Source organism: Phoxinus phoxinus (genome assembly GCF_949152265.1).
Source record: "Phoxinus phoxinus genome assembly, chromosome: 5".
Taxonomy (NCBI): domain Eukaryota; kingdom Metazoa; phylum Chordata; class Actinopteri; order Cypriniformes; family Leuciscidae; genus Phoxinus; species Phoxinus phoxinus.
Window position 1 is genome coordinate 23,916,576 of NC_136880.1, and position 15,373 is coordinate 23,931,948.

The following is a 15,373-nucleotide window of genomic DNA, read 5'->3' on the forward strand; positions in this document are numbered from 1 at the left end:
AATAATATTAATAATATGAGGATAATATTATTAAGAACCTGAACCTTTTTACACAGACCCTGCCTGACTATTTGCACGTTTATCTGAACTGTCTTCAGTTGGATGTGCAAGGTTAGTACTACAATTACAGATCTTGTCTTGTTTTTAAATTCAAAAATTTATAATAGTGTGTTTTCTTTCCTCAATATATGATGATATAAAATTGCTATCTTATATATTTGCTGGACCAAGACATATTCTGCAGGGATGCAACAAGTCTTAGTTAGGTCTGAACATATTTGGTCATTTTAATACATAGTAAACCTATATACATTTGTATTATTATTACTTAATAAAGAGAAAGTTCAGTGAGAATTATCTGTTGTACCCTCTTGTGAGGTAGAGAAAACGTACGCCCAACGTGGGGCTCGAACCCACGACCCTGAGATTAAGAGTCTCATGCTCTACCGACTGAGCTAGCCGGGCTGATAGCGCGATGTATCCAAAAAGCTGCATTCTCTTTCCCGCTTCGCTGTTGAATAACTCTAAAGCATCAACATGATTAAATGTACACATCCTTATTCACTCTACTTATTTGTCCATAGTATATAGATTTTCAAAATTTTCCGTGAATGTTGCAGGTCAAGACAGCAGGTGGTGCCCAAACCTCACGTAAATGTTGGGGATTTCCCTAACTAACACTCTGGGAAAAACTGTTCTATGCAGTTGTGAACTGCTGTGGGCTGTGATGTTGTACAGTGTTGGCTTTAAAGTGTGTTAGCCTGGACTACTCTGCTGCTCAGGGATGTAATATTAGGCTACACTGGACTGTAGCCTACTGCTGTTGTATCACTAATAGTCAGAATCAAATTAATCAGATTACATTTCCTTCTATTTTCTCACAACTACATTGCTAGCTTTGTTCTGTGGCAGTGAACCAAGGTGTCAGTTAGCGGCTAAATGATAGCTAAAACAGCTTAACCTGCAAGTAACAGTCAAAACAGATTTGAAGTGTTTCATTATAAATTATACTGCCTCAAATTTAAAATGACACAATGCTTACCTTAGGCGCCTGATCTTTTCCTTAAACGTGGCTAATATATTACTGAATTTTTGCACCTTTTGTAATAGTTGTTTATGAGTTCAGTAGATTCCAATATCATACAGTCTCTGTTGGAAAGAGTTAGTGAATGATGAAGAACAAAGGGCAGTTTAACTATATCACAAAACATACAAGCAGGCATTTGGACATCTAGGTTAGTATTGACAATCAAGACGGTAAACTTTTGAACTTGTTCAAACTGGTTCATTGTTGTACATTCAGCTATTATTTTGTCTTGTGGACTATATAAAAACATAGATGTAAAATAGCTTATTCAGGGCAATAAGCTACAACATAAAAAAACACATGCAATTTATGATCCCTCTTATTTATTTATTTTATGTAACTATTTACATTTAGCAGATTTTACAATGTGAGAGGCCTTAATCAGGGACTTAAACACCGACAGTTATTATATAAAATCAGGACCAAATAATTAAATTATGAACATAAATTAATACACACGATTGTGTGGGCGGATTATTCCACAGGCATAATGGTTTTATCATTATGATTATAGGAGCAGACTGATTGCTATAAAAGGAGGGAAAAACACTTCCAATCATTGTGTTCTTGTGTTAACAATGGTTCCCTCCAAAGAAAGACGTACAGCCATCATCGCTTTGTAATCAAAATGGCGTCACATGCAAGGAAACTGCTGCAAAGAATATTGCACCTGAAATAACCATTTATTGGATCATCAAGAACTTCAGGAAAGAGGTTCAACTGCAGTGATGAAAGCTTCAGGTTATCCCAGAGTGTCCAGAAAGCTATGGAGTCCTGTCACCGCCAGTGCAGAGCTGCTCAATATTGGCAGCAGGTGGGTGTGTGTCTGCACTCACAGCACAGTGAGGCCAAGACTTTTGGACAATGGCCTGGGGTCAAAAAGGACAACAAAGAAGCCACTTCTCTCCAGGAAAAACATCAAGGAGAGACTGAAATTCTGCTGGAGGTTGAAGATTGGACAGCAGAAGTCCTACCGGCTGTCTGAGATATCTGGAAAATCAATTATCCGGAGAAGAAAAGGCGAATGCTATATGAATCCTGTGTCGTGCCAACAGTGAAGAATCCTGAGACCATCCATGTGTGGGGTTTCTTGTCATCCAATGGAGTGAGCTGTCATACAATTCTGCCCAAAAACACTGCCATGAATAAAGAAAGATATCAAAACATTCTGCAAGAGCAACGATCTCTCAACGATCCAGGAGCAATCTGGTGATGATCTGTGGGATGATGGAACATCATGTCACAAGTCAAGAGTGATAATGAAGTAGCTCTGAGATCATTGCATTGAAATTTTGGATCCGTGGCCAGGCAAGTCCTCTGATTTTAATTTCATAGAGAATTGGTGACCTGTGGTCAATCCTCAAAAGACACGCACGCACACACACACACACACAGTATTAATGTCATTCAATCATCAAGATGGGTAAATAGAATGTACAATTCTAGAATGTAGCAGCCCACAGGTTGACAACCACTGTAATAGCATATTTTGTGATATTTTCTTTCATGGACTTCGACTACTGCAGGTTAGCAAGATAAAAGCAGACATCATGAATTTGTTTGATATGGCTTAGACCTCTTTATTCCACTGTGTAGTCTTCCATTTGTTAAACACCTGAAACAAGCCTTATTGACCATTACAAAGGTGAACGTCACAGCAAAAATGGCACTGTTCGGTAATATTACTCGGCACTGAAACCCAGACAGAAAGGCTTACATGATGAAACAAAGCAAAACATTCACAACAGAGATATCAAATGTAAACACTGAAAAACTGAATTATGGACCACTGTAGTTCTGCAAACTAGTTTCATGTCTGGTTAAAGTCACATCATGTAATCCTCTATGCATCAACAAATTGCATTCATGAAAATTCATTGCTTGCAATGTACATGTTAGATGTAATACAATCTGACATAGACAAGATGAGTAATCAAAAAACTATATAAGTGAATAAAAATATAAATAGATGGATTAAAAAGTTAAGATTTCTCCCAACCATGCAAATTAAATACAGAGGTGCAGCAGTGCAAATCTCCGCTATGTTGTCTAGCAGAGACGTCACCGGCCCGGGTCAAAAGAGATGATCTTCTCAGATCAGTCCACGCAATCTCATGTGTGCAGCTCTCAGAAGAAGGCTGGATTGGTATGTTCAATGACGCAGCGTTTACAGTGACGTTTGACAAAGCGCAGCGCCTCCAGTGACACGTCACAGTCCTGTACATTCAGCAGCTGAAGGTCGAAGCAGTTCGCCGCAACCACCTGCAGCCCACGGCCCGTGATGCTCTCGCACGACTTCAGGCTCAGTCTCTTCAGGTTGAACGAGTTTAGTGCAAGCTGCTCCAGGCCTGCGTCCGACACCAGCGGGCACTTCCCAATGTCCAGGGACTTGAGCTTGAGGCAGTTCTTGGCAAGGTGCTCAATGCCGTGGTCCGTCAGTCCCTCGCAGCCACGGGCGTTCAGGTAACGCAGTCTGATGCAGTATTTCGCCACGTAGCGTACGCCCACGTCTGTGATGCGGCCGCAGTGCGCTACGCTGAGGTAGCGCAGGCGGCCCTCTAGTTTAGCGATCTCCCGCAGGCCAAAGTCACTGATGAAGCGGCAGTCGCTGACGCTGAGCTCCCGCACGGACGGGCAGTAGATGACCAAGAAGCGCAGGCCCTCGTCGGTCAGACGCACGCAGCGCCGCAGGTAGAGGTGGGTGAGCTGAGTACAGTGAGCTGCAATGGTGTGCAGGCCTTCGTCTTCCAAAGCAAAACAGTCAGTCATGTCAAGATAGCGGATAGAGATCTGCTGGCCATGAAGAGGGGAGAGTTTCACGGACACGTCCCGAGTCAGGCTGATGCACGTTACCTTAGAGCACCCTGCAGAGAACAAAGACAGTAAAGAATATGAACAGTATAAAACAAAGCGAACTTCATTTGCACACACACACTATGTAAAAATTCAGAACCTGATTTGAAACATTTAACCGTGGACAGGGTTATTTTTTGCAGCTGACCTAATGTCTTTTGCATTTGTAGGAGTTTCCCTTTCAGACGCAAAATGTATGGGAGGAGAGTATTTAAATTAATCATGCAAGGTGATTTACTAAGGTTTGCGCTCGTCAATTTACTGGTATTTGCGTCATTATTTACCGCCCCCAAGCAAGATGCCCCCAGAGTCAGATGCTAATTTGCGTTGCTCTTGGTAGATTGCATTGGTCATTATGGAAATGATTCGTCCGTTTTCTTTCATTTGTGCGTTGTCAGTAGATCGCGCGCAGAACTTTCCACTCCCGTCGGTGCTTTGGAATTGCGCTAATGCTAACTTTACTGTTTGGTAATCATTTTTTCGATACTATATATTATTCATATTATCATATAATATGAGTTGTCTGCATTTAAGTATTAGTACATATTCAAACTTTAAGATAGGTCTGTCTACAATAAAAAAGGCTTTTTAATATCACAATCTATGTGCATGAAGTATTTCGCGAGGAGATATCCACTAATACAGGTGAAACACGAAAAATTTGAATATGGTGCAAAAGTTCATTTATTTCAGTAATTCAACTTAAAAGGTGAAACTAATCTATTATATAGACTCATTACATGCAAAGTGAGATATTTAAAGCCTTTATTTGTTATAATTTTGATGATTATGGCTTTCAGCTATGAAAACCTTTTCACAATATTCTAATTTTGAATTTGGGGTTTTCATTAGCTGTAAGCTAAATTATAACAAATAAAGGCTTGAAATATCTCACTTTGCATGTAATGAGTCTATATAATATATTAGTTCTACCTTTTTTAGTTGAATTACTGAAATAAATTAACTTTTGCACCATATTAAAATTTTTCGAGTTTCACCTGTATATATTCTTTCTGGAGCACCCATATTTTTGCTTTATTTTTTGAGAACCACGTGTGGTCCTTTCTTTCTTTTTTACTTATAGCTGTCTCTGCGTATTACGCTGCCATAGGAGAAAGTATTTTAAGAAAAATGACACATTTCAGCTTTAAACTATGTCTTTGAAGATAAATTATTTAGGGACTGTGTTGACCATTATATAATAAGAAAACATATCTCTTTAGAACCGTGTGCACGTGATTATTTTTACTCTCAAAAGACAGACACTTTCATGTTGTCAGATGCACATGAAAAGAAATACCAAATGTTTGGTTTTAGATCTGTTTTTACAGGAATCACAGAAAGCCTTGATGTAAAACATTCCATCTAAGAAATGTATCTCCTCTGCTGTCTAGTCTTCACCTCTGTCATCTGATTTAACTTATGAAACACCAACATCAGACCTCAGACAGTAGAACTAAAGCTGAAGGTTATTGCAGAATATCTGAAGAACATGAATATGGCAGCAGAGGGTTTGATTGAAACCTTGGAGAGACATATAAACTGAGTCACACCAGGAGGAGTGGGGGATGGGATCTCCCCATGTGTCCTTTATTGAGAATGCAGCGCTCGAGTCCATCGGCAGAGGGACTCCAGCCGGACCCCTTCACTCACACAGGGAAAACAACAACGTGCTTGAACAGGAAGTGCAGTGCAGGAAGTTGGAAATAAAACACCAGGGAAGGGACTTGAGGACATGAGAAGGAGGAGTATTATTTTCTGACATATTCACTGAATCCTACATTGTAAACCTCTATATGGTCCTTTATGAAATGTAATACTTGTAAGAAAACAAAGGAAATCCGGCTAAAATGTTGCCAGGTAAAGTCATTAATAACATGTACTGAGAACACAATACTGAAAACAAACTGGAGAAATGGACAAAGATTCATATAAAGGCTCTTATATGAACATTTACTAATCTACCTTAATAGCCATTTATTTGATACAAAATACAGTTGATGATTGATTCTCTAAATTGGGGTAGCAGATTTTCCCAAAGCACCTTAAAGTCAGAGGTCCTGGTTCTGCTTGGGCTTATGTTTCTTTTGGGAAGTATAGAGAGCACAGACAGAATGCCAGAGCTATTAATACCTTTTCCAGCTTTTCCAAGAGAAAGTTCTGGACATTTCAGTAATCTCTGCGAGTAAAAAAAAACTGTCTTCTGTGCTGGACAACAAAGCAGGTGAAGCACAGCCTGTCTGGCTCTGAGTCAGTAAGTCATTTATATAGCTGAGTACAAATCCTTCTGGGTTTTTAAAGAGTCTGTAGACCAACACAGCTACTTTACTGGCATGTTAGGTTGAGAATGTCAAATCGAATATAATTGTGTCAAGTCAGTACTCAAATACTCTTTTTATGCCAAATATCACAGGACTGTTCTGATAGGATTGTGGACAGCAGGGGGAATGCAAAGCTGAATTTGACATGTGGCAGCCAAGACCATGAGACCATGAGATTCAAGAGACTTTTAGAAACCAAAATTAGTCAATTTTCAAAATTCAGTCTAGGTCATGAATAATTTGAATAATTTTGCATACAGGTGGGCCTATGTAGTTTATTTAACATTGTGTGTTGTTAAATTACAACATAACAATTTTGGTGCCGTGTTGGGATGTCAATTGATGTCCAGAGTAAAGTCCTGGTTCTGAAGCAAAACCCTTTGAAACAATTAAAAATGAAAATAGCTAAAGTAGCAATTATGTTATAAATAAATCATAAATAAAATTAAAACATCTCTTATATTATCAAAAAGGCCTTATTTCTGTTAATTAAGTTCATCGCTATTGTGACTTTTACACTTTCCTAACCAAGCCAAATGTAACAATCACAATGTTGTAAATCTGAGTTTTTGTCCTAACCATTTGGATGGTTGCATGCATCATTTGGAAACATCATCACTCAAAAAACAAATTACCTGAAACATCCAGGTGTTCCAGGTTGGGACAGCGTGACACCACCTCAAACACGGCCTCGTTGGACACGTTATAACAGCCGGCCACCTCTAAGCGACGGAGTTCCGGACAGCACTGTGCCACCGTGTACAGTCCTCGATCAGTCAGCCTCCGACAGCCACTGACCACCACCGCCTCCAGGGTCAGACACACATTGGGGGTGTCCTGGCACAGTCTGCGAGTAAGAACCCGAAGCGCGCGGTCCACGTGTAGCACGTCTCCGGTCAGACGAATAGTCCTCCACAAGCGGGGGTCCCAGGCCAAGTTGTACCAGCGACGGCACACGCGGGCGCACCGGCACAGCTGGTTGGTGGGCAGGTGGGTGAAGATCTGTAGGAAAGCATGGTCAGGGAGGATGTCGATGGGCGCCCCCTGCTGGTCTCTCGGTTGCCGCAGGCCCCTTTGAGGATGGGTGAGGGAAGTGGGCGGCGTGTGGACCATGGCGATGGTTTCCGTGCCGAACGTGGAAGAGGATGTAGAGGAGCCATTAAGTACGGCTGAAGATGAACGAGGTGGCAATATCAAAGCTGGACTTGGCGTACTCACTGTTCGCATACTCAGGTCCGAATCTGGGAAGAAGGGAAATAGAAAAATTAAGAGGAAAGGCAGAGAGAGAGAAAGACAAGAACACACTATGATATTGCACTCAAACCACTCTGAGAACATCATTATGTAACACAGACAAGTTGTTGAAATAATGTAAACAAATAGCAGTCTTTCCTTTCCAAATAATTTCCTCAGGTAATGCATTGTCTTTCTGCACATGCAAAGCACTTGGCTTCATCCCGCAATGTTTGAGGTAGAAAGTGTTCCATAGCTTAAGAAAAAAATGACTCTCTGGCAGTGTTGTTGAGATCTAGCATGTATTGTACACGCAGCCTGCAAAAGCCATATTCACAGACTAATCTCCCATGAATTTCCTCCACTGTATGATCTGGCCCAGGTCATGCCTGAAACCCCCGATATAATGTATCAGGCCTTATTTAGTTTTTCCTGAACCATCAGGGAAGTAATGATTGGATGAGGATCAAGGGTTACCAAGCTTTTATTATTCCATTTGATAAAACTGCGAGCTGCTTAACTGCAATATGTATTGTTCAGCAAAACTCAAGCCATAACTCTGTTATTTCCATTAATTTATGGGCATGATGACTCCATTGTTCCCTTTGACAGATGTTTTTGTCTCTTACAGTTTTACAGTGCACGGTGTTGAATAATGGGAAACAGCAGCTCATAATCATATCCCATATATGACGGATATGCCTCCATTGACAAGAATCTGAAAGCAAGCAAGCTCAGTCTTCAAGCACTGGCTTTATGAAGATCATATCTCTATGACAGCACAAGATATTTAAGTCCATTGATCGACAAATGTATCATGCTTCTGTTCTGATTAAATATTTGTAAAAAAGTGTGATTCTATTGCCAATTTATTATATTTATAATAATTTTTAAAAATATAATACAATATAATATCATATTTATTATTAGCGAGTGTAATTTCAATAAGTTCATTTAAACAATTCTTGAAAAAAGCTTTGTTTACATGCATAAATCTCTAAAATACTTGGCCTTAACTATATATATATATATATATATATATATATATATATTAAACAAAAAAATGTGGTAACACATCTAATTAAAAAGAAAACAAAATGCATGTGCAAGAACCGAATTGGTAACACTATTTTTAAAAAACGGATCTTATTCATAACAGGCTGTTGGTTCCAACCCCTATAATTAATGAAAAAGTAAATACAAAATGCTCTAAGAAATAGAAAGCTGTAAGGACAAAACCCCCACACATCCCAAAGGGCCAGAAGGGAGCATAGTGAGACATTTAGCTTTGATAGAATTGCTACAGCCACCACATTCACAAACTTAGTCCTCAGAGCAGCCAAAGTCCCATAATGTTATGGGGAGCCACTACAGTTGGCAGAAGAAGCAGAAGCCAATTACATTTTAATGTCACCACTAGAGACAAAGAATTGGAAGTGGCCATGAAGGCTGCATGGCCCTGAGCCCTGACTCACGATAGATCCCCGCCCTCACTACCAGCTCAATTACACTGCTTTGCACAGCTAATACAAAGCATTAGCTCCTAGTTGAACAAACAGTAGGAGGAGCTGCGTGGTCATGGTGGTCATTTTCAAAACACTTATAGCAACCTTGCTAGAAAATCCAGCTTAAAGCTGATTTGACATGGTTTCATTTATAGACATTAGCTGGTCCAAAATCAGCCAAATGATCAACTGGCCAACTTGGTTTCCAACTGAATCTGCTGTCTCACAAATAGTATTATCGGCATGACAATTTGAGTGAAAAGTTGAATTGAGTAATGAATTTCAGAATTTCCCCTTTTGCTTTAATGACAGCAGCATTAACTCCACACACCCGATGATCATGTGATTTGAGAATAATCCAATGAGCATCAAGATTCAAGAACATTTGACCATCTGTTCATTCAAATAGTCAGTGTCTAAGGCTGCGCCCGAAAAAGCACTTATTTTGAATAACTTATTACTCCACAACCGCTAAACGTTGTATATAGTATGAATGTGTGTAGTATGAATGTGATTCGGACATACTACATCCACCATGCTGTCATTATTATGTGACCTACCAGCGTCAGCCATTCATAAATCCTCTCCCGTGGCCTCATGGGATGGTAAAGTGTCCTTCGTATGCACACTTCAGAATCTCTCTCTCATCCGGGTACTTCTTGCCTACTCTTTTATGAGTACTGTGAATTTGGACATACTTCTTTTGTCTCGTACTATTTTTCACCTACTATATAAGGACGTATTTAATTTCGGATGCAGCCACAATGTTGCTTGCTATGGATGTGTGAAAGTATATTGGAGTGAGTATCTGAAAGTTTGCGGGTTTTAACCACCAGGGAACGTCTTGCTCAATTTTTCTTGCTAAATGCTAGAAGTGTAAAGTTGCTTATCGTCAGAACTCAACAGGTGGCTAAAATAATGTTAAACGCTCACATACAGATTTTTCTCTCCGACAGATTGACTAAACATTAAAGCAGCAGCTGTAATCAGGGTGCCAGTGTCTGTTTCACACATTAATGCATTACTCAAGCACACAATGGGATTTCAGCAGCTTAAAGCTCCTCGGTCTGAGGGCTGGAGAGCAGTTGCACTGATACTAAAGTGTGTCAGGCTGTTAAGAAGAGGATTAAACATCTACTAATCCTCCATTAGTGTTAAATCAATGGATGGTTCATCTGTGAAACCTCCACAAGAGTGTCAGGTTCTGGGTAGATGATGTAGGAGGCGAACACGAAGATAACAAATCAAAGGTTTTAATTCCCAATAAGGCAAATACAAGAAAACAAGGAGCGTGTGCACAGAGCACCGACTGAAACACTAACATAAACAAACATTGACCGACCACTGAAAGGTGAAAGACAGGAACTTAAATACACAGATGATAACGAGTGACGACAGGTGATGATGATGATGAACAATGACTAATTAACTAAACACAGGTGACAGAAACTGAACTAATGACGATGAACTAAACTACTGAAAACAGTGACAAGATGAAGATAACAAACAGAAAGTCCATGATAAACGTGACATAACGCCCCCCTTCAACAAGGCGCGACCTCGCGCCGTAGAACAACAAAGGGGTGGGGGGGTGGGCGCCCTGGAGGCTGATAAAGGGGTGGCCGATCTGGAGCAGGAAGCCTCCAGGGCGGAGCAGGACGTGCAGGCGGCCAGGGCGGAGCAGGACGTGCAGGCGGCCAGGGCGGAGCAGGACGTGCAGGCGGCCAGGGCGGAGCAGGACGTGCAGGCGGCCAGGGCGGAGCAGGAGGTGCAGGCGGCCAGGGCGGTGTGGACCCTTCGGGCGGCCATGGCGGTGTGGACCCTTCGGGCGGTCACGGCGGTGAGGACCCTTCGGGCGGCCACGGCGGTGTGGACCCTTCGGGCGGCCACGCCGGTGTGGATCCCTCGGGCGGCCACGGCGGTGAGGACCCTTCGGGCGGCCACGGCGGAGATGACCCTTCGGGCGGCCACGGCGCAGATGACCCTTCGGGCGGCCATGGCGGAGATGATTCTTCAGGTGACCATGGCGGAGATGATTCTTCGGGTGACCATGGCGGAGATGACCCTTCGGGCGACCATGGCGGAGATGACCCTTCGGGTGGCCATGGCGGAGATGACCCTTCGGGTGGCCATGGGAACCGTGTCAGAAGGGCCTCCACGATCCCCTCAGAGGACTTATTGCCCCCCCCCCCAAAATTTTCTTGGGGAGGTCAGCACTGGAAAGGACCAGCGGCAAAGACGGTTCTGGACTGGACGGGACCAGCGGCGAAGAGGGCTCTGAGCTGACCGGGGCCAGCGGCGAAGGCGGTCCTGGGCTGCATGGGACCAGCGGCGAAGGCGGTCCTGGGCTGGATGGGACCAGCGGCGAAGGCGGCCCTGGGCTGGATGGGACCAGCGGCGAAGGTGGCTCTGGGCTGGACGGGACCAGCGGCGAAGGCTCTGGGCTGGACGGGACCAGCGGTGCAGGAAGCTCTGGGCTGGACGGGACCAGCGGTGCAGGAAGCTCTGGGCTGGATGGGACCAGCGGTGCAGGAAGCTCTGGGCTGGACGGGACCAGCGGTGCAGGAAGCTCCGGGCTGGACGGGACCAGCGGTGCAGGAAGCTCTGCAGGAAGCTCCGGGCTGGACGGGACCAGCGGTGCAGGAAGCTCTGCAGGAAGCTCCGGGCTGGACGGGACCAGCGGTGCAGGAAGCTCTGGGCTGGACGGGACCAGCGGTGCAGGAAGCTCTGGGCTGGACGGGACCAGCGGTGCAGGAAGCTCTGGGCTGGACGGGACCAGCGGTGCAGGAAGCTCTGGTTCCTCTTGGCTGACGAGTTGAGCGGGCTCCTCTTGGCTGACGAGTTGAGCGGGCTCCTCTTGGCTGACGAGTTGAGCGGGCTCCTCTTGGCTGACGAGTTGAGCGGGCTCCTCTTGGCTGACGAGTTGAGCGGGCTCCTCTTGGCTGACGAGTTGAGCGGGCTCCTCTTGGCTGACGAGTTGAGCGGGCTCCTCTTGGCTGACGAGTTGAGCGGGCTCCTCTTGGCTGACGAGTTGAGCGGGCTCCTCTTGGCTGACGAGTTGAGCGGGCTCCTCTTGGCTGACGAGTTGAGCGGGCTCCTCTTGGCTGACGAGTTGAGCGGGCTCCTCTTGGCTGACGAGTTGAGCGGGCTCCTCTTGGCTGACGAGTTGAGCGGGCTCCTCTTGGCTGACGAGTTGAGCGGGCTCCTCTTGGCTGACGAGTTGAGCGGGCTCCTCTTGGCTGACGAGTTGAGCGGGCTCCTCTTGGCTGACGAGTTGAGCGGGCTCCTCTTGGCTGACGAGTTGAGCGGGCTCCTCTTGGCTGACGAGTTGAGCGGGCTCCTCTTGGCTGACGAGTTGAGCGGGCTCCTCTTGGCTGACGAGTTGAGCGGGCTCCTCTTGGCTGACGAGTTGAGCGGGCTCCTCTTGGCTGACGAGTTGAGCGGGCTCCTCTTGGCTGACGAGTTGAGCGGGCTCCTCTTGGCTGACGAGTTGAGCGGGCTCCTCTTGGCTGACGAGTTGAGCGGGCTCCTCTTGGCTGACGAGTTGAGCGGGCTCCTCTTGGCTGACGAGTTGAGCGGGCTCCTCTTGGCTGACGAGTTGAGCGGGCTCCTGAAGTTCTGGAGTGACAGGTGAGACTGTGAGGGAAGACCCATACATCAAAAGGGCTTTATCTAAAAAGTCACAAAAAGGTAGATTTAAGTCTCCCAACAGTAGTAACTGGTCCCGGGGATCGTCCAGTCCGCACCAGAAGCGTTGTTTTAAATAGTTCTCACTCCAGTACACATCTTGATGTAGGTGGATGTATAATTCAACGAATTCCTCCATGGAACACCCATTCTGGTTGAAGATAAAAGCATCGTCCTCCATTCTGTATTTGGTCGGTCAATCTGTCAGGTTCTGGGTAGATGATGTAGGAGGCGAACACGAAGATAACAAATCAAAGGTTTTAATTCCCAATAAGGCAAATACAAGAAAACAAGGAGCGTGTGCACAGAGCACCGACTGAAACACTAACATAAACAAACATTGACCGACCACTGAAAGGTGAAAGACAGGAACTTAAATACACAGATGATAACGAGTGACGACAGGTGATGATGATGATGAACAATGACTAATTAACTAAACACAGGTGACAGAAACTGAACTAATGACGATGAACTAAACTACTGAAAACAGTGACAAGATGAAGATAACAAACAGAAAGTCCATGATAAACGTGACAAAGAGTAGCACTGTACCAATCAAATGACCACAAACATGGAGAAACCTGCTTCTGGCACTTTTGCATTTTCAGACTACTTCTTTAGGACCTTCTAAAATATATATCATTTAGCCGTTTTTCAGTAATGTTTGCAATATAGCAAAAAACTCTATTTTGTTTTTTTTCCAAGCCTCAGAGTTTTATTTGCTCCAGTTATTTTCTTGTAAATCCCCCAAAACTTCTGGTTTAAAGAAGTACCTTTGCCAAATTTAACCCAAAACCACATATAATGCCACAGAAGCCATAATTACCTCAAGCCACGAATTGTATCTCATTATTGCATTTATTTTAAGACTGTTCCATGCCTGTTCTGGTTGCAATCTAATGAAAATGAGGTGAAAACATGAAACTTGAAGCTAAACTAAAACGTTATTAATGTCAATGTAGAACTTAAACAGTTTTTCCTACAAACCATTGGTAGTCGAACCTTGAAAATGTGAAATACCTCAGTGACGTTTGTTTGAATTGTTCAGGGGAGGCCTTCTTCCTCTTTTCATCGGAGAGTTAAAGTCTGTCTATGGTGAATACTAGACTATGGATTGGTATTCAAGGCAGGTGCAATGAGGTTCTCAGACATAAAACTACTCCAGAGACAAGATGCCAACTAGCCATTTAATCCACTGACTAATGCTCACTCTGACAAAAGTTGTAAAAAAAATGCAGACAAAAATAAAGCATCTAGTGTTTCAAAGCAAAAAAACACTGTTTGAGTCTTGTTTGCAACCAAAGTAGCAGTTTACGCTCCCAGCATCTCTTTTTAAAAATAACAGGGAGCTGAGATAAGTGTTAAGCTGTTGTGAAATGGCACACAAAAATTGCTTGGCCTGGTGATTTTGATTTTCAATTATTAATTGAAATAAACCATCACAAAAGAGGTAATTCACCCAAAAATGTATTCACCCATAAAAATATATTTAAAAAATCTTCACTGCTTTATATTGAAAACAGGATAGGATTAAATTTGAGGTAGTTTGATCTTGGATCTACCATTGTATTATGTTCACCCATGCACTCTGAGGGGCTGAAAACAACTTCATGAAGAAGACAATGTGTAAATATAATTTTAAACCTCCATTTTAGCCCAGTTATCTCTATTTACGGGGCCCTATCATACACCCGGCGCAATGCGGCGACAGACAAATGTTTTTTGCTAGTTTCAGCCCGACGCAGTTATCATTTTCACGTCCTGCGCTGTACATTGTTTAAATAGCAAATGCATTTCCGTCCATTTGTGTGCCCATGGATGTGCTGGTCTGAAAATGAGGTGTGTTCAGGCGCATTGATATTTTGAGGAAACTGAAATAAACTGCACAATATTTTGTTTTGTTATTTAAAGAGTGCATTAGTAATAATTATGTGCTTATAGGCCGGTCCACAACGCGCGTTCACTTTGTCCCGTAGATAGTCTGGTCGCGTGCTTTAACCTTATGCACGAGCAGATCCGTTTCCTCGCTAGAGAAGCGTTCAGTTTTTCTGTTTGTAAATTCCGGCATGTAAATAGCGAATCCGCCATGGTTCGAGCGCAACTGGCTTTTAACGGGAATGGGAGATGCGACTCTGATTGGTTTATTGCACGTTACGACAACCCTTTTAGACCATGCGCCGGGCGAGCTGGCCATTTTTCCCGTAGTTAAACTAGCAAAAGTGGATTCGGACATACCCTAAGTGCACTTGCGCCGTGCGTTTTAGACCATGCATGCGCTTAAATCGTTAAAATATGGCCCAAGATGCATTTACTTTAATGAATGGGCCCTGATAAAAGTTGCAGCTGCAACATTCAAATAACGCAAGCAATTTCGGTAGCACTTTCTTTTACAGTCCCGTTCCCCATGTACAGTCAAACCAAAATGTATTCAGATACCTTGCTATCCTAACTTACATAAATATATAGTGTCCTGCACCCACTATATATATATATATATAAAAATCAACAATTATATATGGTGTCTGAATAATTTGGATTTGACTGTACACTATAGTAATTGCAATAATTGGGTAATAACTAGGTACTTACCCTGAACCTACCCCTAAACCTAAAATTTACCCATGTAGTTATCTTATATTACCAAGTACTTTCTTAGTTAAGTACACTGTAAGTGTACATACTGT

General features: G+C 43.3%; 1 protein-coding gene across 1 annotated transcript in view; it reads right to left on the minus strand.

Moving 5' to 3' along the window:
* Nucleotides 1-2,645: 2,645 nt before the first annotated feature.
* The window catches only part of fbxl7 (F-box and leucine-rich repeat protein 7), a 39,495-nt gene continuing 26,767 nt past the window's right edge, over nucleotides 2,646-15,373 (minus strand). Inside the window, exons 4-5 of the mRNA XM_079614484.1 lie at nucleotides 6,897-7,502; nucleotides 2,646-3,951 (exon numbers count right to left, since the gene is read on the minus strand). Of these exons, the coding sequence (XP_079470610.1) occupies nucleotides 3,215-3,951; nucleotides 6,897-7,502 (1,343 nt within the window). The 3' untranslated portion in view covers nucleotides 2,646-3,214. The remainder of the gene's footprint in view (nucleotides 3,952-6,896; nucleotides 7,503-15,373) is intronic.